Source organism: Blennius ocellaris (genome assembly GCF_963422515.1).
Source record: "Blennius ocellaris genome assembly, chromosome: 4".
NCBI lineage: Eukaryota > Metazoa > Chordata > Actinopteri > Blenniiformes > Blenniidae > Blennius > Blennius ocellaris.
The window spans coordinates 3,912,841-3,930,299 of record NC_137653.1 but is presented as its reverse complement, the minus strand read 5'-3'; the positions used below and the strand labels follow the sequence as shown (position 1 = coordinate 3,930,299).

Sequence of the window (17,459 nt, the reverse complement as noted above, 5' to 3'; positions counted from 1 at the left end):
TGATTGAAATTATTATTGTGCGAGTGAGGCCTCATAGAAATGACACTTTAGATGTGGTTGGGTAGCATTACTGTCCCTACAAAACAGTTTTTACTCTTAAACTTCAATACGTGGTTGCTCAATCTCCCCCTATCTTAATCACTTTCCAGAATTTGTTGCTATAAAGCAGCTGTTTCCCAAAATAGGAAGTTCCCCTGGCTTTCCCCTCCTGCTGCTGTCCTCTGTATGAAGGCAGAAATATGTAAACAAACGGGAGACTGTCTTTGTGGGCTCAACACTGCGTCTCTTGGGCATAGTTGTCTTCCCATTTGTTGATGTTTTTCTGTTTGAGGGCCAAGGCTATAACGAGCCCTGCCCCCTCAGAGAGAGAGAGAGAGAGAAAAAGAGAGAGAAAGGCAACAGGATGGCAATCTCTGGAGAAGTTTTAACACAATAAATTATATAAGATTTATTATTTATATCTCCCAAAGTGTTGACACCCTAATATATGCATTTGTGGTTAAGAAATGCATAACAAATAAGTTGCACTGAGCAATTGTATACATAACTCTGAGCTAATCTGCAGTGACACGTAGAATTTCCAGCTTGTTTTGGTTTCATGGCTATAGTTAATTCTCAGGCATCAACAACAGGCAGGCCATTTGGGGGGAAAAATAGTACTGCAATAAACAGTTTTTTTTTTATTGTTTCTAGGCATGTAAACAAAGTAAGCAGCATGTAACTGCACAATGGATCATGTTTTTTTTTCCAAGGAGTTCGGTTCAAATCAGAAAAGCAGCTAATATTAAATAACAAAAAAAAATCTTATGTATTATTTTTAGCTTTTTTTCCCCCCACCTCATATATCAACAAATTGATCGTATTTGAAAGAAGGAGTGGTCATCTTCACTCCGGACCTTGCCTTGCAGATGGTGCAGGCCAACGTTTTGCAGCTGAAAAGTCACAACGCATTAAAGGAAATTTTAAGAGCAGCAAAGATTAATGACTTGCTGTGCTCGCGCAGCTGTAACCAAGCTGCAGCCTCAGTCAGACACGTCACCCGAGGCCAGGACAGAGGAGGACATGTTTCAGCTGCGTATTAAAAAGCTAGATTTTCTTCCCTCCAGCAGCGTGTCTGCTCTCTTTATGTGTCTGCTGGACTGCCTGCTGGTTCTATGCCATGGAAATACTCCCTCTTCCATGCTTGTGCACACATCCTGGCCTTAACATCGTGGCCTTTCACACTCCCTCGGTGCCCCCTTTATTTTCCACCTTTTAGCCTCTAATTGAATTAACAGTGTTGGAGGCAAGATTCCTGATCTCTCGAAAGCCACTCAAAGGACGATGCTCACACTGGTTTCTTTGTTAATTGCCCACAGAAATGATGGCTATTTCCTGCCTTCACAGGAAGCAGTGTATTGAAACCAGATTTCCAAGAGAGCAGCGTGTGATCTCATTGTATGCTCTGCGGAGCACCAGGAGGAGGCAGAGATGTTGTGTTCATCAGCTCCAGTCTCTGCTTCTGATAACTTTTCATCCACACATTGTTTACTGAAATGTGTGCTCAACAAAGTCTGAAAGAAGCACTGATGTATAAATAGTGGAACGGGTATTCAAAGTCGAATGCCAGTTGACGTTTCGCATGTAGAAAACAAAACCCGTGGCTAATTAATTTGGGATTTCAGCACTTGAGTAATTAAAGGCGCCACATCTGTCACACAGAAAAAACGGAGGATGCCTGAAAGAGTGAGCGAGACCAACAAAGAAGGAGCTTTTCCTCACATGTGGTTAAATCTGCTCTGGCCTCCACTGGCTGTGCCAGTAAAGAAACAGGGTGAACATGATCCAAGGCCCTTTGGGTTCCCTGAGGACCACAGAGGGCATTGTGCAGTTTGTAACTCAAGACCCAGACATGAATAGCGCTCGCGGGATAATGAGTAATCTGTGATCAGCATAAACGGCTTGTGCCTTCTGTTGTTTTCTGGGATTTTTTTTGTTGTTGTTGGTGGTGTTGTACCTGTACCCTTTAAGTTGTAATGTCAGTTGTTCTGCACTATAACCTACATTATTTAGACGCTATTTACGATATTAAATCAGTCAGACAGGATGAGATATAGCACATGAGTTACCAGTCGGTGAAACCAAAGTCTTCAGATGTTTTATTTTACAGAATGTTACTCATAAAGTCAGTATGTTCACTGTTTATTCAAATTCATGTCACAGTACACATTTTTGATTGAAGTAGACGTCTCATTATGGCCTCATGCTACCTTTAGCAGAAGAGACACGTTTTATTTAAAAGGAAATCTAATGGGTCTTTGTTCGTCACTCACTTAATGCCTGGATTAGATTGCTGACCTTGAATAAACTCCAGTTATTATCATGCTCTTTGTTAGATTTTCATACAGCATAATGTCTCTGCATGCTTTCGTTTCAAGTCGTCACTTGTGCACACATCAGGCTGAAACTGCTGACTCAGCATCATGTCGAAAAGATGCTGGATTACTTTTTTTTTTTTTTGGGGGGGGGGTCCTGCTTCTCTCTGGGTATGGATTTCTTTTTCGGGATTACTAAACTTTTAAATGGGACTTACAGTATTAAGTAAGAAAAGTAAGTACCTTTAGCGCAGTGAATTATTTATGTTTGAAGCACAGATTAAAGCAACCAGCATATCCTTTTCCAAATTTGCAGAGCTTAAGTGCTTTTCTTTCTTATTTCTAATCAACATCACTGTATGCCTCCAGCTAATTAGCTACTGACAGGAAGTGGACATTGTATTGACCTGCAGCTATTGATAGCTCCCATAGTAGCATGCCAGGGTAACATGCCAGGGTTGCATCACTCTATACAGCATCGGCTCACATAATCTCACAATGTGACCTTTGATTGCTGAAGTTCAGATCAATGCTACAAATTAAGATACATCAACAACTGACATAGCGACCATGGAGTCCACAGCTCTATGCTGAACCAATGCTTGACATGAAACCTATGCAAGTTGTTTTATTGTGGTTTATACACCATAGCATCAATAATCACTATGTGTTTAGATAATTACAGTAGTCATGAAATGCAATGCATGTAAAATAAACGTGCTGCTTATTATGGTGTTTAGATGCATTAAGTAGATTGTTCTCATATAACTGTCAATCACAGTGCACCCACGCAAACACTTTGAAATGATAAAATTAAATAAAATGATAGCTATCACTCTCCCGATTTGCCTGGTGCACAACTTTGAAGCATCTTCACAATGATTCATTGCTTCAAAAGTGCAGATCTATGGCACATTTGCTGCTTGAGTGTCTCCGCAGGCTCCAGCATGTCAGTGGCCCATTTGGAAGAGTGCTTTATTGACTCAGTACTTCTGCCCCGGGTCATTTTCAGTCAGGTGGAGTGCTGTTATCTTCTCATTTGAAAGACAATCGCATTGGGACTCTGTTTGCTGTTTTACACGTCAATGGAGGCTTTTCAAAAGCACAGGCCCGCTTTTAGCCTGTGTGTCAGACTCGGCACTCGCATGGGAAGTGTCTTTGTGCTGCCAGGCCGTCCATCCCGCTCCTCCTCCACCAAAGAACACAAGCCCCCTTCTCTCAAAACAACACATCTCAGATGAAGAAATCTTTTAATATGTCTGGTTGGGAGAATCACTTTCTATTGCGGGAGCATGTAAGTCTGGTATCCCGGCAGCTCTGTGGGGTGTTGTCATAGCAGAGTGCTGGAGTGAGCAGCTGGAGCTCCCGGCCATCTGTTTCTTCACTGCAGGCCAAAGAAACTGCTGATCAATAGTGATCAAGAAGCAGATGACACTCCTGATCACATAAAGAGGATGATTTACATGACAGTGCCCATTGTCAAACGCAAAATCAATGAAAACAGCGAAGACGAGGACATGTAAACAAGAGTCTCGTCACTGACTTATGAAATCTGCCCCCCAGCAGAGCTTATGGTGATATTTCTCATAGTTAGATGGTGCACAAAACTTTTTTTTTTTTTTTTTTTTAACAAGACTGCTGACTATTAATGCAAACATTTTGGTCGTATTAAAACAATTCATGATGATTGCTCTCACCTGATTACTTCCTACAAATGTCCAGTAGCAGTTCATTCTCTGGTCACATGCTGTACTTTGGGGCTTGTTGAATAAATGTGAAGCCTATTAAACGTGTCCTGGGCCACATATTGGTGTAGTGGTCAGTGCACTCGCCTCAAAGTGACAAAATCCCTGCTTTCAGTCCAGTCATGTGTCTTTCTGTGAGAAGTTTGCATATTCTCTCTTTCTCGCTCTCTCTCTCTCTGTGAGTGTACTCTGCTTTCTCGAACGTTTTCAAGGTTAATCGGTGACTCTAAATTGTCCGTGATTTCTCTGTGTTTTCTTTGTGATGGACTCGTCACCTCGTCACCTGTTCAAGGTGTCACCTACTTTCACCTGTCGTTGTCCGGCAGTGGCTCCAACGCCCCACGACACCGACCTAGATAAAGCTGTAAAGGATATTCACTCCACAGAGTTTTCCAGTCATTCTGAATATGACCTTACTGCCACTATCGTGATGTGGAACTGTTGCTTCTGTGTTGCATGAATGACGTAAACGCTGAATGGTGGGGGTCAATACGATAAGAGGAAATTGATTGTTCATTTATGTTCCCAATGAGCACAGTGGCTGTTTGAAAGCACAGTGTGTTTCCTCCCTTTGGTTTACTATGTTATGAAATAGCAAACTACTTTTATAGATGCTTTAAAAGTGTGTTGTCGATATCGTTGTACCTCATGCACATTCTGTATTCTATTTATATTAGTTTTTAAGCCACATAAATTTCAATTGGGCTTTTATGGAATATAATATGTGAAATATGACAGATGTTAGTTCAATTTAAAGCCAGTAAAATAAGAAAAACCCCAAAACTGTCTTAAGCTCGAGACGTTGTTAGTTATTAACCTTGGTGCATGCTCACATATTCTGCAGTGTACAGAAAAAGAATCAATCGCAGTGAAGCGTAGCTTAAGGCTCAGTTGAGGTCTTAGCGACGACTTACCACATCGTCTACAAAAGGAAAACTGAGTAAAACTAAAAGAGATTAAGATGAAAATATGATCTCAACAGACCACGCAGATCCTCCGTCTGCCTCCTCTGAAACTCACTTTGAAGCCGTCCGAAGGAAAATAGCCGCCTTTGAAGAAAAAGGCCTCTTGCCACAACGGGTTGTAAAAATGTTTCCACTGTTGGGATTGAGGCCAGGTATCGAGGCTGAGAGCAGAGCGTGACTCGGCAGAGGTGTTTCATGAGGTGGGCCGTTGGTAGGAGGACTTATCATAGTTTCCCTACTTATCCCAGCTTCCTGTCCCCAAAAGTGCCCTATTGTCCAAAAAGGGCAAAACTGAAGTGTGCATTATGGAATCTCACGTTTTCCCTCCAGATGCAGCGGTGGTGCTTCACAACCTGCCCGGGTGTGTTTGGGTTGGACCGCGACTGTTTCTGTTTCTTTATCGGGTTCATTAGCACGACTTCCTCTGGCTGCATTCCCAATGCCCTCGTGTATATCTGGAGACTGGGCCGTCTATTTTTGGGCTCCATTAATCAGTTTTGCTGTTATTGTAAGAGAGTTTGTGATGTTGCAGGTCACTTGTTGCAAACTGCCTGAGTGGAGTTTCATATTGTTGTGGGATTCAGAAAATATGATTCAAAGTTTTGTCTCGACTTCAGAATTAACCTTCTATTGACTCCATCAACTCAATCTTCTATTTTTTAGATTATGTTGCTTTTACATTTTTTTTCTAATATCTGTCACTTTTTCAATGGTGCTGCATGTTTTCAACCGCATTCAGATGCTCATGTTGGTGAAGCTCTACCACTCTCATAGGTCGCTCTTAGGTGTTCAACTTATAGGAAGTTTTAAAATGTTCTAGATCTGAGTCATGCTTATGAAAAAGTACACATGTCACATCCTATCAGGCATGAAATTATATGTGCTGACATGGTGGTTCGGACTTTTTTGGGCCATATTTGGTGTCTTGTAATGTTTCTTTTCTCAGACTCAGACTCACAGTTCCCAGGTCATGGTGTAGTAAAAAAAAAAACAACAACAAATAAAGATAAGACACATAGGATGAAACAAGTAAAGCTTCATCTGTGGGAAGACCTTATGCACTCTTATTTCACTTTAAAAAGAAAAGGAAATACTGTGTTTGGACATATGCAGCATAAAACTACGGAAAGTGACCGTATCTATTTTTGAACCAATTAAGTCTAACGAGTCATGTTTAGTTTATTTTGTGTGTAAATAACGGAGGACAGAAGAAGAAACTTGAGCGAATAACCTGCATGTGATGGTTGAAACAACTTTATAGTCCTGAAGTATAGAAACAACCTTCGCTTTTGGGTTAAAATGTTCCTTTCAACACATTTTAAACACATTTTAAAGTGCTTTTTCTAAACCAAGAAACTTTCAGTTTTACAGCAAACTACTAACCAATTTGCATCCTGTAATTTCCTCTGATAACATGTTTGATTGGAGGCACAGACAGTGAAACCAAAACTCCGTCGGCTTTTGCCTCGGGTTCTCGCCAAGGTTTTCAGATCTTTGCTCTGACTTGTTGGAAATCAGACTTCATGATGCAGCCAGGTCCTGGCGGCCTTTTGATCGTCGACGTCAGTAAAGTGAAGGGGAATTGCTCACATTATGCAGCTGTATATTATAATTAGAGAAGACCTTTTATTTATCCTAACTTCAATCAATGTCTTTTTTTCCTCATATTTGACTTTGTTAATGACAATGGAAATGTTTTGATTCTTTTTATCTGTATCCAGCCCTCACTTTTAGTTTCATAGAAAGAGGAGATTTGAAGTTGTGTGAGTCTATTCTATATTATATGAGGCCTAAGATTTAGATAATTGCTTTTGCTTTTTGACATTCAGGTTTTTCAGAAAGACAAAGGCAGCTCTCTGGGTTTCCTGTCAACAAGAGGAAGCAGCCTGCAGCTTTGGCTGCGAGTCAGATGAGGAACTTCATAGTTGAACTTGCCACGTAGGGAGAGAGAATTAGTTAGTAACATGCATAGTGAAGAACTATGGAACTTTGTACGCGCATATTCAACACATGGTGAGAATCAATTGCATTTGAGAAATCATGAGTTGCATTGAAACACTAGATATGTTGGAACTTATTGTTTTGGCAAACAGCTGCTTCATGTTTCAGAGGGAAGTTCAAAGCGCCGTTTGCAATTGAGACTATAAAGCAGATGAGAATTTTGGCGAACTTCCAATGACAAGGCAGACCCAGTGTAAGTTTATATATGTTTCCCATATGTTCACTGCTGAGACTTCATGCCACCAGACCAATGGAGTGGCTGTTTGTCACGTCTGCATCCTCTGGAGTTAAACTCAGTACTGTTCAGACAAACCGACTCCAAACCACCAGCTGTACTTTATTAGCTATCAAGTACACTGTTTTTTTTTACATTTCTTTTATTAATATGCAAATGTTAGAGACTAAATTAACATGCACACCTTTAAAACCTTGTGCATTATAGATAGTGGGAAGTAGATTGCACATACAGACCTAAGTTGTAGTGGTTTAATCGAATGGTTTTCATGAGAAATGCCCGCATTGAGTCAGTGCTTGTGTTAAATAATCAGCTGTCTTCGGCATGATCTCCTCAGCACATTTGGAATAAAGCATTTGTGCTGACCGTCATGGCAGCTGTCCTCTCCTCCAGCTTGTCTGCTTGTGGTTTGTCCATCGTGCACTTCTCCGTTTAACAGGTGACTGTAATTCTACACCACAACCCCAACCAATTTTTTATTTTCTGCTTTTCAAGTATAATCAAAGAAAAGAAAAATAAATCCTGCAGTAAAAGTGTGTCCACCACATGCTGTAGATTTTTGTGGCGTCTCCCGGCAGAGCAGCTTTAGTTATTTTCCACACTTCAGTTTAATACTTCTCCGAGAGGAACACAATATCTTTCTGCTTCACATGCAATTCAAAAGTTTTGTTGGAACGTCTAGATTTTTATTGTCGAAGCTGCATGACAAAAGTATAGCAGAGCTCTGCTTGTGGGAAACCATTTGAAGCCGTTTCCAGAAGGCCAGTTTGCTTCAAGCATGCTTGTTTATTTTCTTTCCTCCTTATCCAGTGAATAGTTAACGTCTCTCTATAGACCCGCTCCATATACTCACAGATATGGGAGGTGATTGGCTTCGGGTTCCTGTTGGAGTGGAGCAACAGACATGAGAGGAGGAGGGGGGTAGCGAGTAAAAATACCCTGCACTCCTGCTTCGCATTGTGTAGAATCAGCATCCACTCACAAAAGAACTGAGGAAAATGTCTGACAAGGGACTACTGAAAAATAAGGTTGTTTTTTGTTTGTTTTTTCAGTTTGACAATGATGTTTTCTTAAAAAGAGAAACTAAAAGCTTTTTTTTTTTTTTTTTTTTTAAGAAAATGGTTCAAATACTTTACTCACACATGAAGCGCCAATCACGTTGGGGTTACGATGTGCATCTTGCAAACAAAATGAGCTTTGTCTGAAAACTGGGACAAAGGACATGAACAACCAGTTGGAGAGCGTGCTGCGAGTGTGTCTCCCATCAACCCAAAAAACCCCGTGAGTGCTGGGAGTAGTGCGGGCTGCTCAGAAAGTTCCCCTTGGTTGCCGGAGCAGAGATAATTGGTACCAGGTTCAGCCGCAGTTTTTGGTATTCACAGCTCAAGCCAAGTTTTGATCTTCACAACTTCTGCTACCAGACAGGGTCTGTGTCTGAGCGAGGTTCGTTCAAAGTGACATATTTTGACTCAATTTCCTGCACGTGAGGAATCCTGGCCCGTTTCGGTCAGGTGGTACTTTTTTTTTTTTTCCCGCCCCTTAGGTCTCACACGTTTGGATTATGTTGTTTAGTGTAAACATGTGATATCATGTGAGGGCGGAACGCTATCCAGTGGCAACAGAGGAGCCTCGTGTGTGTTTGCAGGGGTTAAATTGATCAGTCTGGGTGTCAGGACTTTGTAGTGTGTCTTTGTTTGGAGGTCAGGGGTCGATCCTATAGGAATAATGACTTGTAGGATGGCGAGTCACTGTCGGGTCATCGGTCCTAAAACCTGATCCTATGAGACGTGAGAGGTATGACGACAGTGTGTTTTTTGCTTTTATTTTGGGTGGGGGGGGGGGGTGCTTACTCTGGAACTTGAAGCAGAGGAAACAAATCATTTATATCTGTTTGAATCAATGTGGATGCTCCTTTAGGACTCACATGACGTTTTGTCCTCGCGTCACATGCAGTTCAGTGATTGCCTGAAGTTCTGTCAAGTCACGGGTTCTATATCATAACTCAGCCTTGCTGCACTGATGAGCATGAAATCAGGATGTTCATCCACCACTTTCATCGAGAATGTAATGTTTCGACAACTGGGTTGTTTGTTAACCGTACAGAGAATCAGATTTGTGTTTCTTTATTGATCTCCTCCACCTCCTTGTGCTGCCGCCAGCTTGAAGTTCCGTGTGATCAGTTGCCAATTTGTCCACTTGTCTTCTTCAGTCCTCCAAACAACAGTTAACAAGAACCAACAGTGCAGAAAAACAGTGAGGCAAACAAAATGTACTTACTTTTTTTACATACTTTATCAGTATCAGCTCAGTCAAATAGAACATGATTAAAATATTGTTAGTTCTGATTCCAAAAGCAAAGTTTGCAAGTGAGGGTAATATTATAAGAATTAAAAAAAAAAGAAATGCTGGCATTTCCGACGTTCCATCAAAAGAGGGTTTTATAGGAGAGGGTATTCGTGAAGCGCAAGAGGAAGGCCTTCAGGGGAGAAGGAAGAGCGGGCGGTTATACCAGATTTTACTTAACAAAGTGGCTGGATTTCAATCCAGCAGTCATAAACGTGTGTTAAAAATGTGTTTTGGTGATCTGTGTTTGATTATGAGACGTCAAAGTGTGATAAAGGTTAATAAAAGTGAAGTTGGTAATGGGGTAATATTTAAAATGATTAGGAAAGGTGTTTTGACCATAAAGATCGGACAAGTTAGGAGTCATGTACACATGTTAGGTCATGTTCACAATCCTGAAACCAGCCATAGAAGTTTGTGAAAAGTGGGCACCAATCTTGCGACGTTGACTGTGTATTTTGCAAATTATGTAAATCAGTTCAACTGCATCTGTGCTGCTACTCCTCAGCTTTAACTTCTCAGTGACTGAAAAACTGTGAGACGGAAGGCAGAAAGATGCGACGTGACAAATGAAACGAGTCACTTCAGGAAGCTTCTTCTTGACCTGTTCGTTGATTGCTCTCAACTGCTTTGTGGCACAGCGATGACAAATGCAGCCCTCCTGTCTTTGAGTGCCCAGCACTCTCTTTACGGCCTCAAACATCTTACACACTTCCCTCACAGCGAGTGTGTGTGTGTGTGTGTGTGTGTGTGTGTGTGTGTGTGTGTAATGTTTCCATCATCAGGTCGCAGGAAAGAAATACACCCTGTGGGATGGCTTCCTGGTTGAGGGCAGACGCAGTGGCCAGCAGGAAATGACCTTGGAAGATCTGTTCCAGTATGTCAAGGTACGGCCTCCTTACTCCTCTCGGCAAGGAAGCACACTTTCTTCAACACAGAACACATTTTATGAATGTTTTTTTAATTTTTTTATATTGGAAATAAACCTGTTCACCTTCCTCCCGCACACACACACACAAATCCTGTTGTTGGAAATTATCGGCCCCCTCCACACCTACCATTCACAAGCGCAGTATTATATAAACCGTATGTTTCTTCTCATAATCGACTATAAAGTTTGAGGTTGGACGAGTAAAGATTTCAAACCGAGAAAACCATTTTAAAAGAATTGCCTCAAATGTAGATTCCAGTCAATGTGTTACGTCCACACATTACCATGACGTTGTTGTATTTAAACAGTTACGTGACCTTCATCTTATCATCAAGCAAAAGCAGAAGCATCGACAACCGAGTGCATCCTCTTTACAAATGTCACTCCCACCATTTCTTATGTTATCGTTCATGTTTATCATTGTGTTGTTTGTTTTGGAGAGTTTCAAAATACGTACAGTATACCGTCGCATTTATTCAATATAAGCTTGTATCTCACTGGGAGAACAGTGAGCTGCCATTAACGCTGTTCCAACCGATTGCCTCTAAGTATAGTAAGTTTGGACAGATTTAATAAAATGTGTTCATTCATACTCTGCAGCCTTTAATTGTGGGGAAATTTCCAAAGAAAATGTCAAGCTGGAAACATTCAAATAAAGCAATGAAATTAAAGCAAGGTTCAGGAATATGCTGCTGCGTTTTTTTCTTGTATTTTGTTGTGGTATTTATTTTGAATATTTCTCGTTAATCTTGTGATTTTTCACTTACTACAAGGTTACATATACCAGGTGATGAGCAGATCGTCTCACCACAGGAACTCCAGCCTACTTTTGATGCATTCACGCTCTTGTCCTGAAAAGACATTTGGTTTATTGATTCTACTGATTTTGTTTTATGTCTGTTTATTTTAGGAGGTGAAGGTGAAATAACTTGGCATCGGTTGTTATTGCTGCAGGTTTCATTTAACCTTTAACTTGTCGTGTCCCCTGGTCTGCCAGATGAGACGCTGCAGAACTTCCTGAACTTCTAGAGTTATGGGACAGACCTCGTTGGCCTTTCAGACTCGCGCCTGCGTTAAAATCAAAGTTGTGTAAAGCATGTGGCCGCACGCATGTCTTTGCACTGCATATTGAACCTGATCGTTTGTGTTTGTGCAGGAAAAGTATGACTTGACTGTCTGCATGCTCTTCTACGGAACAGCCATCTTGTACAACGGACACAAGGACAGGCTGAAGAAGAGGTACGTCCAGTAAAAACAAAGATAATCTCTAAATGTTGCACTGACACTGTTGCTGCACAGATAAGTGGCCGTGATAAGCGGTGTTCCTTTGTTTGTTTAGAAACTAATAGGAGGATGAGATGTTTCCCCTGAACCTGCGAGGAAAGGAGACACACGCACACACACACACACACACACACACACACACACACACACACACACACACACACACACACACACACACACACACACACACAGATGAGTGAGACTTCTCCTCAGGTTTCCCTCTGTTTGTTGAGGACTAAAGTTAAGGTGTTAATTAGGTTGTTTGGGCCTGTTTGGAGCTGCTGCACATTAAAGGCAGTTCCAATTAACCCGAGGGGGTTTAGAAATGAGTCACATATCACTAGTGTGAACTCTCCCCATCAGCTATCAGTCACGGTGAAACGTAGATCCTGCAGGATGTTTTGAATCCCACAGGAAGTGAAACTAATAACAAATGAGGTTTGACCGAGCTGATTTCACTTGGTGAATTTTTATTAATCTGATTTATATTTGTGTGAGGTCTCAGGAAAAGAATGCTGTCTTTATATTTTTTTAGTTTTTGCGAGCCGTGTCTCCGGGGAGACTTTTTTTTTTTTGGGTGCTGTGGTGAGATTAGGCTCCAGAGCAGCGAGGCGGAGTGCCGACCATGTGGACGGCAGACCCGACATGACAAATGCTCCCTGCTGTACCCCGCTTCCTGTGCAGTTGGTTCGCCTCAGGTTTCCTGTGTTGAGCCACTGAAGCTAACAAAGCCCTGAAAATTCAGACACACAGAAAGAAAGAAAAAGAAATCACCCCAAGAAAGTGTCCAGCCATTTTTCTTCATTTTTTTCAGTTGTTTTTAGACCAAGATAAAAGTTAATAGAATGATAGTTTATACCTGAATAATGAACATTGTTCATTTATTTGTGACATGCACATTTAAAGGCAGTACCTTCCTTTTAAAGCACCTAAACGTTAAAGACATGAAGTAGTTTTACTCATTATTTTGCATTTATCAATGTGTGCATTATTTCCACAGCGTGTCGGAGGTGGTGAAGACAGTGACGAGAGCAGACATCCCTCCGCACAAGAAGATGCTGGAGTTGATCCCCTCATTTGCTGAAGATGAAGACTGTGAGTCCGTCCCGACTATCCGGTACCTGCTTGAGTGACGCCGTCGCTGCATCTCAGACAGCTGAAGTGGCCCGAAACACTGGATATACTTGATTTACTCATTCCCACACTCCAGTCTGTTTACTTTCTTTATTTCTTATATTATTTCTTTGTTATTTTGTGTCTTTCTCTTGTCCCATTTTGTTGTTTATTGGAAGAAAAATATAAACCAACAAAGAGTGGGGGGAAAGAAAAGATTGATTTACAAGAACAATTTGAGTATTGTTGAATATCATTGGATAAATTCCTCAGGGACCATTTCTAATCAGTTAAACTGATCAGTGTGCTATCCTTCACTTTGGATCTATACTTTGTTCCTTTGTTGTATTGGAAAAGAAAAAAACTGAGGTTTTGGGAGAGGGAACAATTGCATTTAAACTCTTGCTTGACATTTTCTTATTTTAATAATAATTTTATATTTGACTAACTGTTGGGCTGCTTGATTCAAGATTTGATCACCTGCCAATGGTGGTGCGGTGCAGTTTCGATGTTGTACTATTTTTAGTGTTGAGGAGAGCGAGACACTCTCCTCACCTCGGCCAGGAATCCCAGAGCAGCTGAGAACAAAGAGCCTGCATCCATCTGTCAGACTGTTGTGAGACTCCTCAGCTTCTCCACAACCTCACAATGTGTTCCACTCTCACGTCGACGTGTCTTAACATTGTCAACTTTTCGAAATTTAGATCATACCGGGCGCTTCATCTCATATCTGTAATCGCCTATAGGAGTTCATCGTCGCTATATGATTGGGAATGTGAATGCCTGATGCTCTTTGTGATTAAGATGTTTTAACAACAATGCAATAAATAGAACTTTTAAAAGTCTGTGCATGTCACTGTTCAATTTAACTCCCTTAGAATTGCCCATCCACTTCCACAGCAATACACAGAAATGGATTGACCACATCACACTTGTTTTATTTTTGCCAACATAAAATCCTGAGCAGTTTATACACATCACAAAGCTTCAGTGTCTCCATTGTGTGGTTTTCCAACAGCTATTAAGCGTATTTCCAAAAACATGTCTGGGATGCCATCAAAGGATGAAACCAAACGCTATGCAGATGTCGACAGCAGGATTCCTGCGACACACGCTGTCATGAAATGTTCAAAAAAGCTGATGAAAGACGAAAATAATACCTTTGAATTTTAAGTTATTTTTTAATAGGTTTTGCAATGTTTAGCGCTGCTCAAACTTCTGTAGGAACCGGGGGGAAAAAAATCCCCTTTGTTTCAGAGGTGTTGATGCTGAAAAATGAAACGGCCTCATTGACATTTGTGATTGAACAGTCAAATATATCCGATGATGTCGTTGCATATGATGGGCTGCCGGCTGCCCGTCTTCATCAGGGCGGTGAACTGGTGGAAGTCAGTGTCCAGCTGATGCAGTCCTGTGTGGGACTGGTGAAAGAAAGGTTTGAGACCCTGGAACCCCACCGGACAAGACATCCGCTTGGGAGCTCCTGCAGCCCTGTGGGCCTTCGTGGAGTCCGCTGGCCTTTGCCTCATCTCCACACCTCTAGACATCCCTGCCAGTCGCCGGCGCATATTACCAAGAATGTCTTTGGCGAGACGCCGGCCTGCACTGGGCCTCAGTTCTGTTGGCTCGGGACAGTCTGGAAGGTCCATCCAGTTCTTTATCAAGTCGGCAAAGCTATTGTCCCCCAAAACCAGGGGCTGTCTGTTTCTGCTGCGGCTCAACAGGGACGCCGTCCAGTCCTCCGGGTCGCCGGCCTCGAACGAAGTCCAGCGTTCCAGGCAAGCGTCCGAGGTCGACTTCGGCCGAACGCGACCCGAAGGTCCAATGTTTGTCCGGAGACATGCAGAAGAGGACACTCTCACGTTCCTGGTCCTCCTCAGCACCACACCTTCATCCTGCCAAGAAGCCTCAGAGTAGCCGGAATCAAAGTCCACACTCTTCTCGCTGCCGGGGGAGCCCTGGGCCAGCCGTTCATGCTCCTGCTCGCCCTCCTCCTCTTCCTCCTCCTCCAGCGGGCTGGCCAGGCAGCAGGCAGAATCGTACGTGTTGGCTTCGCTGGCGTCGGAGACGCGTAGTCGAGCGAGTCGCTCCTGATGTGCTCTCTGCTTGCAGAGCCGAGTCACGGCGAAGGACTGAACGCACGGTTCGCTCAGCGGCCTCGGCCGGCTTATCTGCTTCAGGTCCTGCAAGGATCTCATCATGTACTGCATTTGATCCCGGAGGCAGTCGGCAGGATCTCTTAAACACAGCTGCACAACGAGAGAGACACAAGACTTCAGTATATTTAAAGACAGCCCTTCCACCAAAAAAAAAAAAGTGCTGCCGATTTCCAAAATATCCCATCATGCCCTGGCCAGAGTTGCTGAGGTCTGAACGGTTCCTTGTGTTATTCCCACAACTGGGCCAATAAGATTTTTATTAGCTGAGATCACTCGGCGCTGTTGCCATATAACAAGTGAAGTATTCCTGACAAACCTCAGAGCAGTTTTATTAAGACCATTCCATGCTGAATTATTGCCCCTAAAAAAAAAAAAAAAAACGTTTCACCCTTGGACAGCCAGAGACACATTTCACACAGGAATTAAAAAAAAAAAAAAAAAGTTTTTCTTTCTGCCTTCTCAAGTTAAAAGGGGAAGTTTGGACAGAGTGGAGGTGAATCTGCAGTGAAATATAAAGGCTCACGTATCCTATCCGGACTCCTGCTGCTCCACAGGAAGTTGACTGGTGTGTGGTAAAAAGCAGGAAATGACCGCAACATTTTGGAATTACACAAAAATCATGTATTCACTATGAATCATACCATTTCTTTTGTTTTTATGAACAGATGAAAAGATGGAGAGAGAAAAACTTCCTTCCAAGCTTTACAAATTTTTTTTGAAAATGCCATTTTCCTTTATTGAAAATTCCAAGTTAGTCCTCATACACATACAAAAGTCTTGTTTTTGTTTTTGTTTTTTGCTCTCTCACACAGTTTGTTTTTTTGTGTTCTTATAATATTTGGTTTGTTCAGTCTCTTTCTCTTGCCACTGTTTGGCTTGGAGTAGTAAGGACACCACAGTGCCATGATGTTATCACAGCTGTGGGCGCTGAACCATTTGGCCCCCGGGGGAGATTTATCAGACATACAGAGGAAAACCCACAGTGGGACTCAGTGGTCAGTCTGCCACTTTTAAAATGCCCTGTTCTTCTTGGCTGCATACATACAAAAGGGGAGAGGTGATTCACCCGGCTGTATGCCTTTTGCCAAGGACAGTTTGCTTTGACTGTACTGTGACTTCAGGGTTAAATTAGCAGCCTTGGAAAAATATTTCTAAGAGTCGTGAAACACAAAGCAGGCCTATATTAGAACCAATCCATCAAGTGTTTGATTGAACACAAAGTGAAGAGTACAACATTTCAAGACACATTGGTAATCCTTTAAATGATAAAGAAAACAACTTACCATTGCGTTTTGAGACAGTACTTTACTGTGGGTTGTTATTATTTTCTGAAACAAAAGAAGCATGCGTTCAGTTTGTGAGCATTAAACACATCAAAGTTCAGGCTGTAGAAGTGAAACTCACCTTGTTTGGGTGCAGAATAATCCCACACATCCACACATGCACAGCTGACAGAAGGAGATGCGTCTGCGCGTGTCTCCCCCCTCCTCTGGTCCGGGATGCGGGGCTGTCAGAGGATTTTGGCCATGATGACTTTCTGCCGTTCAGCCAATCAGCGCTCAGCATCACGACGGCAGCCAATCACAAGACGCCTGAATCAAGACCCCGCCTCCTGCGAGAGACCTGTATCGAGTATCCGCACGCTCCACGTCTTGATTTGATTTAATTACTAAAAAAAACTTAAACAAAAAAACCAAAAAACTTCTAAATATGAATAATCGCACTAAAGACAATAGTTACATTCATTAGAAAGTTTTTTTTTCTTCTTTAAAGCATTTTCTATGTCTCACTCAGCACCTCCAGACAGATGTGCCGATTTACTGAAATCGCCATACTGCCACCTTGTGGAGGGAGTGAGTTACTGTCGATAGTTCTTCTAATTGGCTCTTTGAAGTGCAAATATCCTCTCAAGATTTCACCTCTGTTGCAGATAAAAAAATTAATTACATGAAGCCCGTGTCATTGCTGCACCTCTTTGATTGTGTATTGTGATGAAGTTGAAACACACTCTTGTGTTTACTTCAAGAGAAATATTCAATTCAATCAGTGAGGCGTTAACAGAAGACACGTTTCCTGCAGGCATTAAATGACTTTTCTCCTCCACGGATCAGACATCATGTGTCACCTTTGATCAAAGATCACACAGGTGAGGTTTATTCTTGTGTGTTGCTTAAGCACTCTTTTGATTTTATAATTGAAAACTGTGGAAGTCTCTGCAAAAGGAAAAGAGATGTATTTTACAAATGTTGAATGAGATGGTTGTATGCAAAAATGTTGGTTATTAATTTAGCTTTAGTTTGCTAATTATATTTGCCAATTTTGTGATTTC

The 17,459-nt window shown here is 41.9% G+C and overlaps 2 protein-coding genes across 2 annotated transcripts in view; one reads left to right on the top strand and one right to left on the bottom strand.

Annotated features, from left to right (window-relative positions):
* Positions 1-13,776, top strand: part of uba7 (ubiquitin-like modifier activating enzyme 7) — a 31,094-nt gene extending 17,318 nt beyond the window's left edge. Inside the window, exons 22-24 of the mRNA XM_080495729.1 lie at positions 10,429-10,530; positions 11,731-11,813; positions 12,859-13,776. Of these exons, the coding sequence (XP_080351855.1) occupies positions 10,429-10,530; positions 11,731-11,813; positions 12,859-12,991 (318 nt within the window). The 3' untranslated portion in view covers positions 12,992-13,776. The remainder of the gene's footprint in view (positions 1-10,428; positions 10,531-11,730; positions 11,814-12,858) is intronic.
* A 112-nt stretch (positions 13,777-13,888) lies between these two features.
* inka1b (inka box actin regulator 1b) lies at positions 13,889-16,612 on the bottom strand. The gene is made up of 3 exons (XM_080495734.1): positions 16,535-16,612; positions 16,414-16,458; positions 13,889-15,220 (listed from the first exon to the last, which is right to left on the bottom strand). The coding sequence occupies exons 1-3, from the start codon at positions 16,562-16,564 to the stop codon at positions 14,282-14,284; spliced, it is 1,014 nt and encodes a 337-aa protein (XP_080351860.1). The 5' UTR covers positions 16,565-16,612; the 3' UTR covers positions 13,889-14,281.
* Positions 16,613-17,459: the final 847 nt, after the last annotated feature.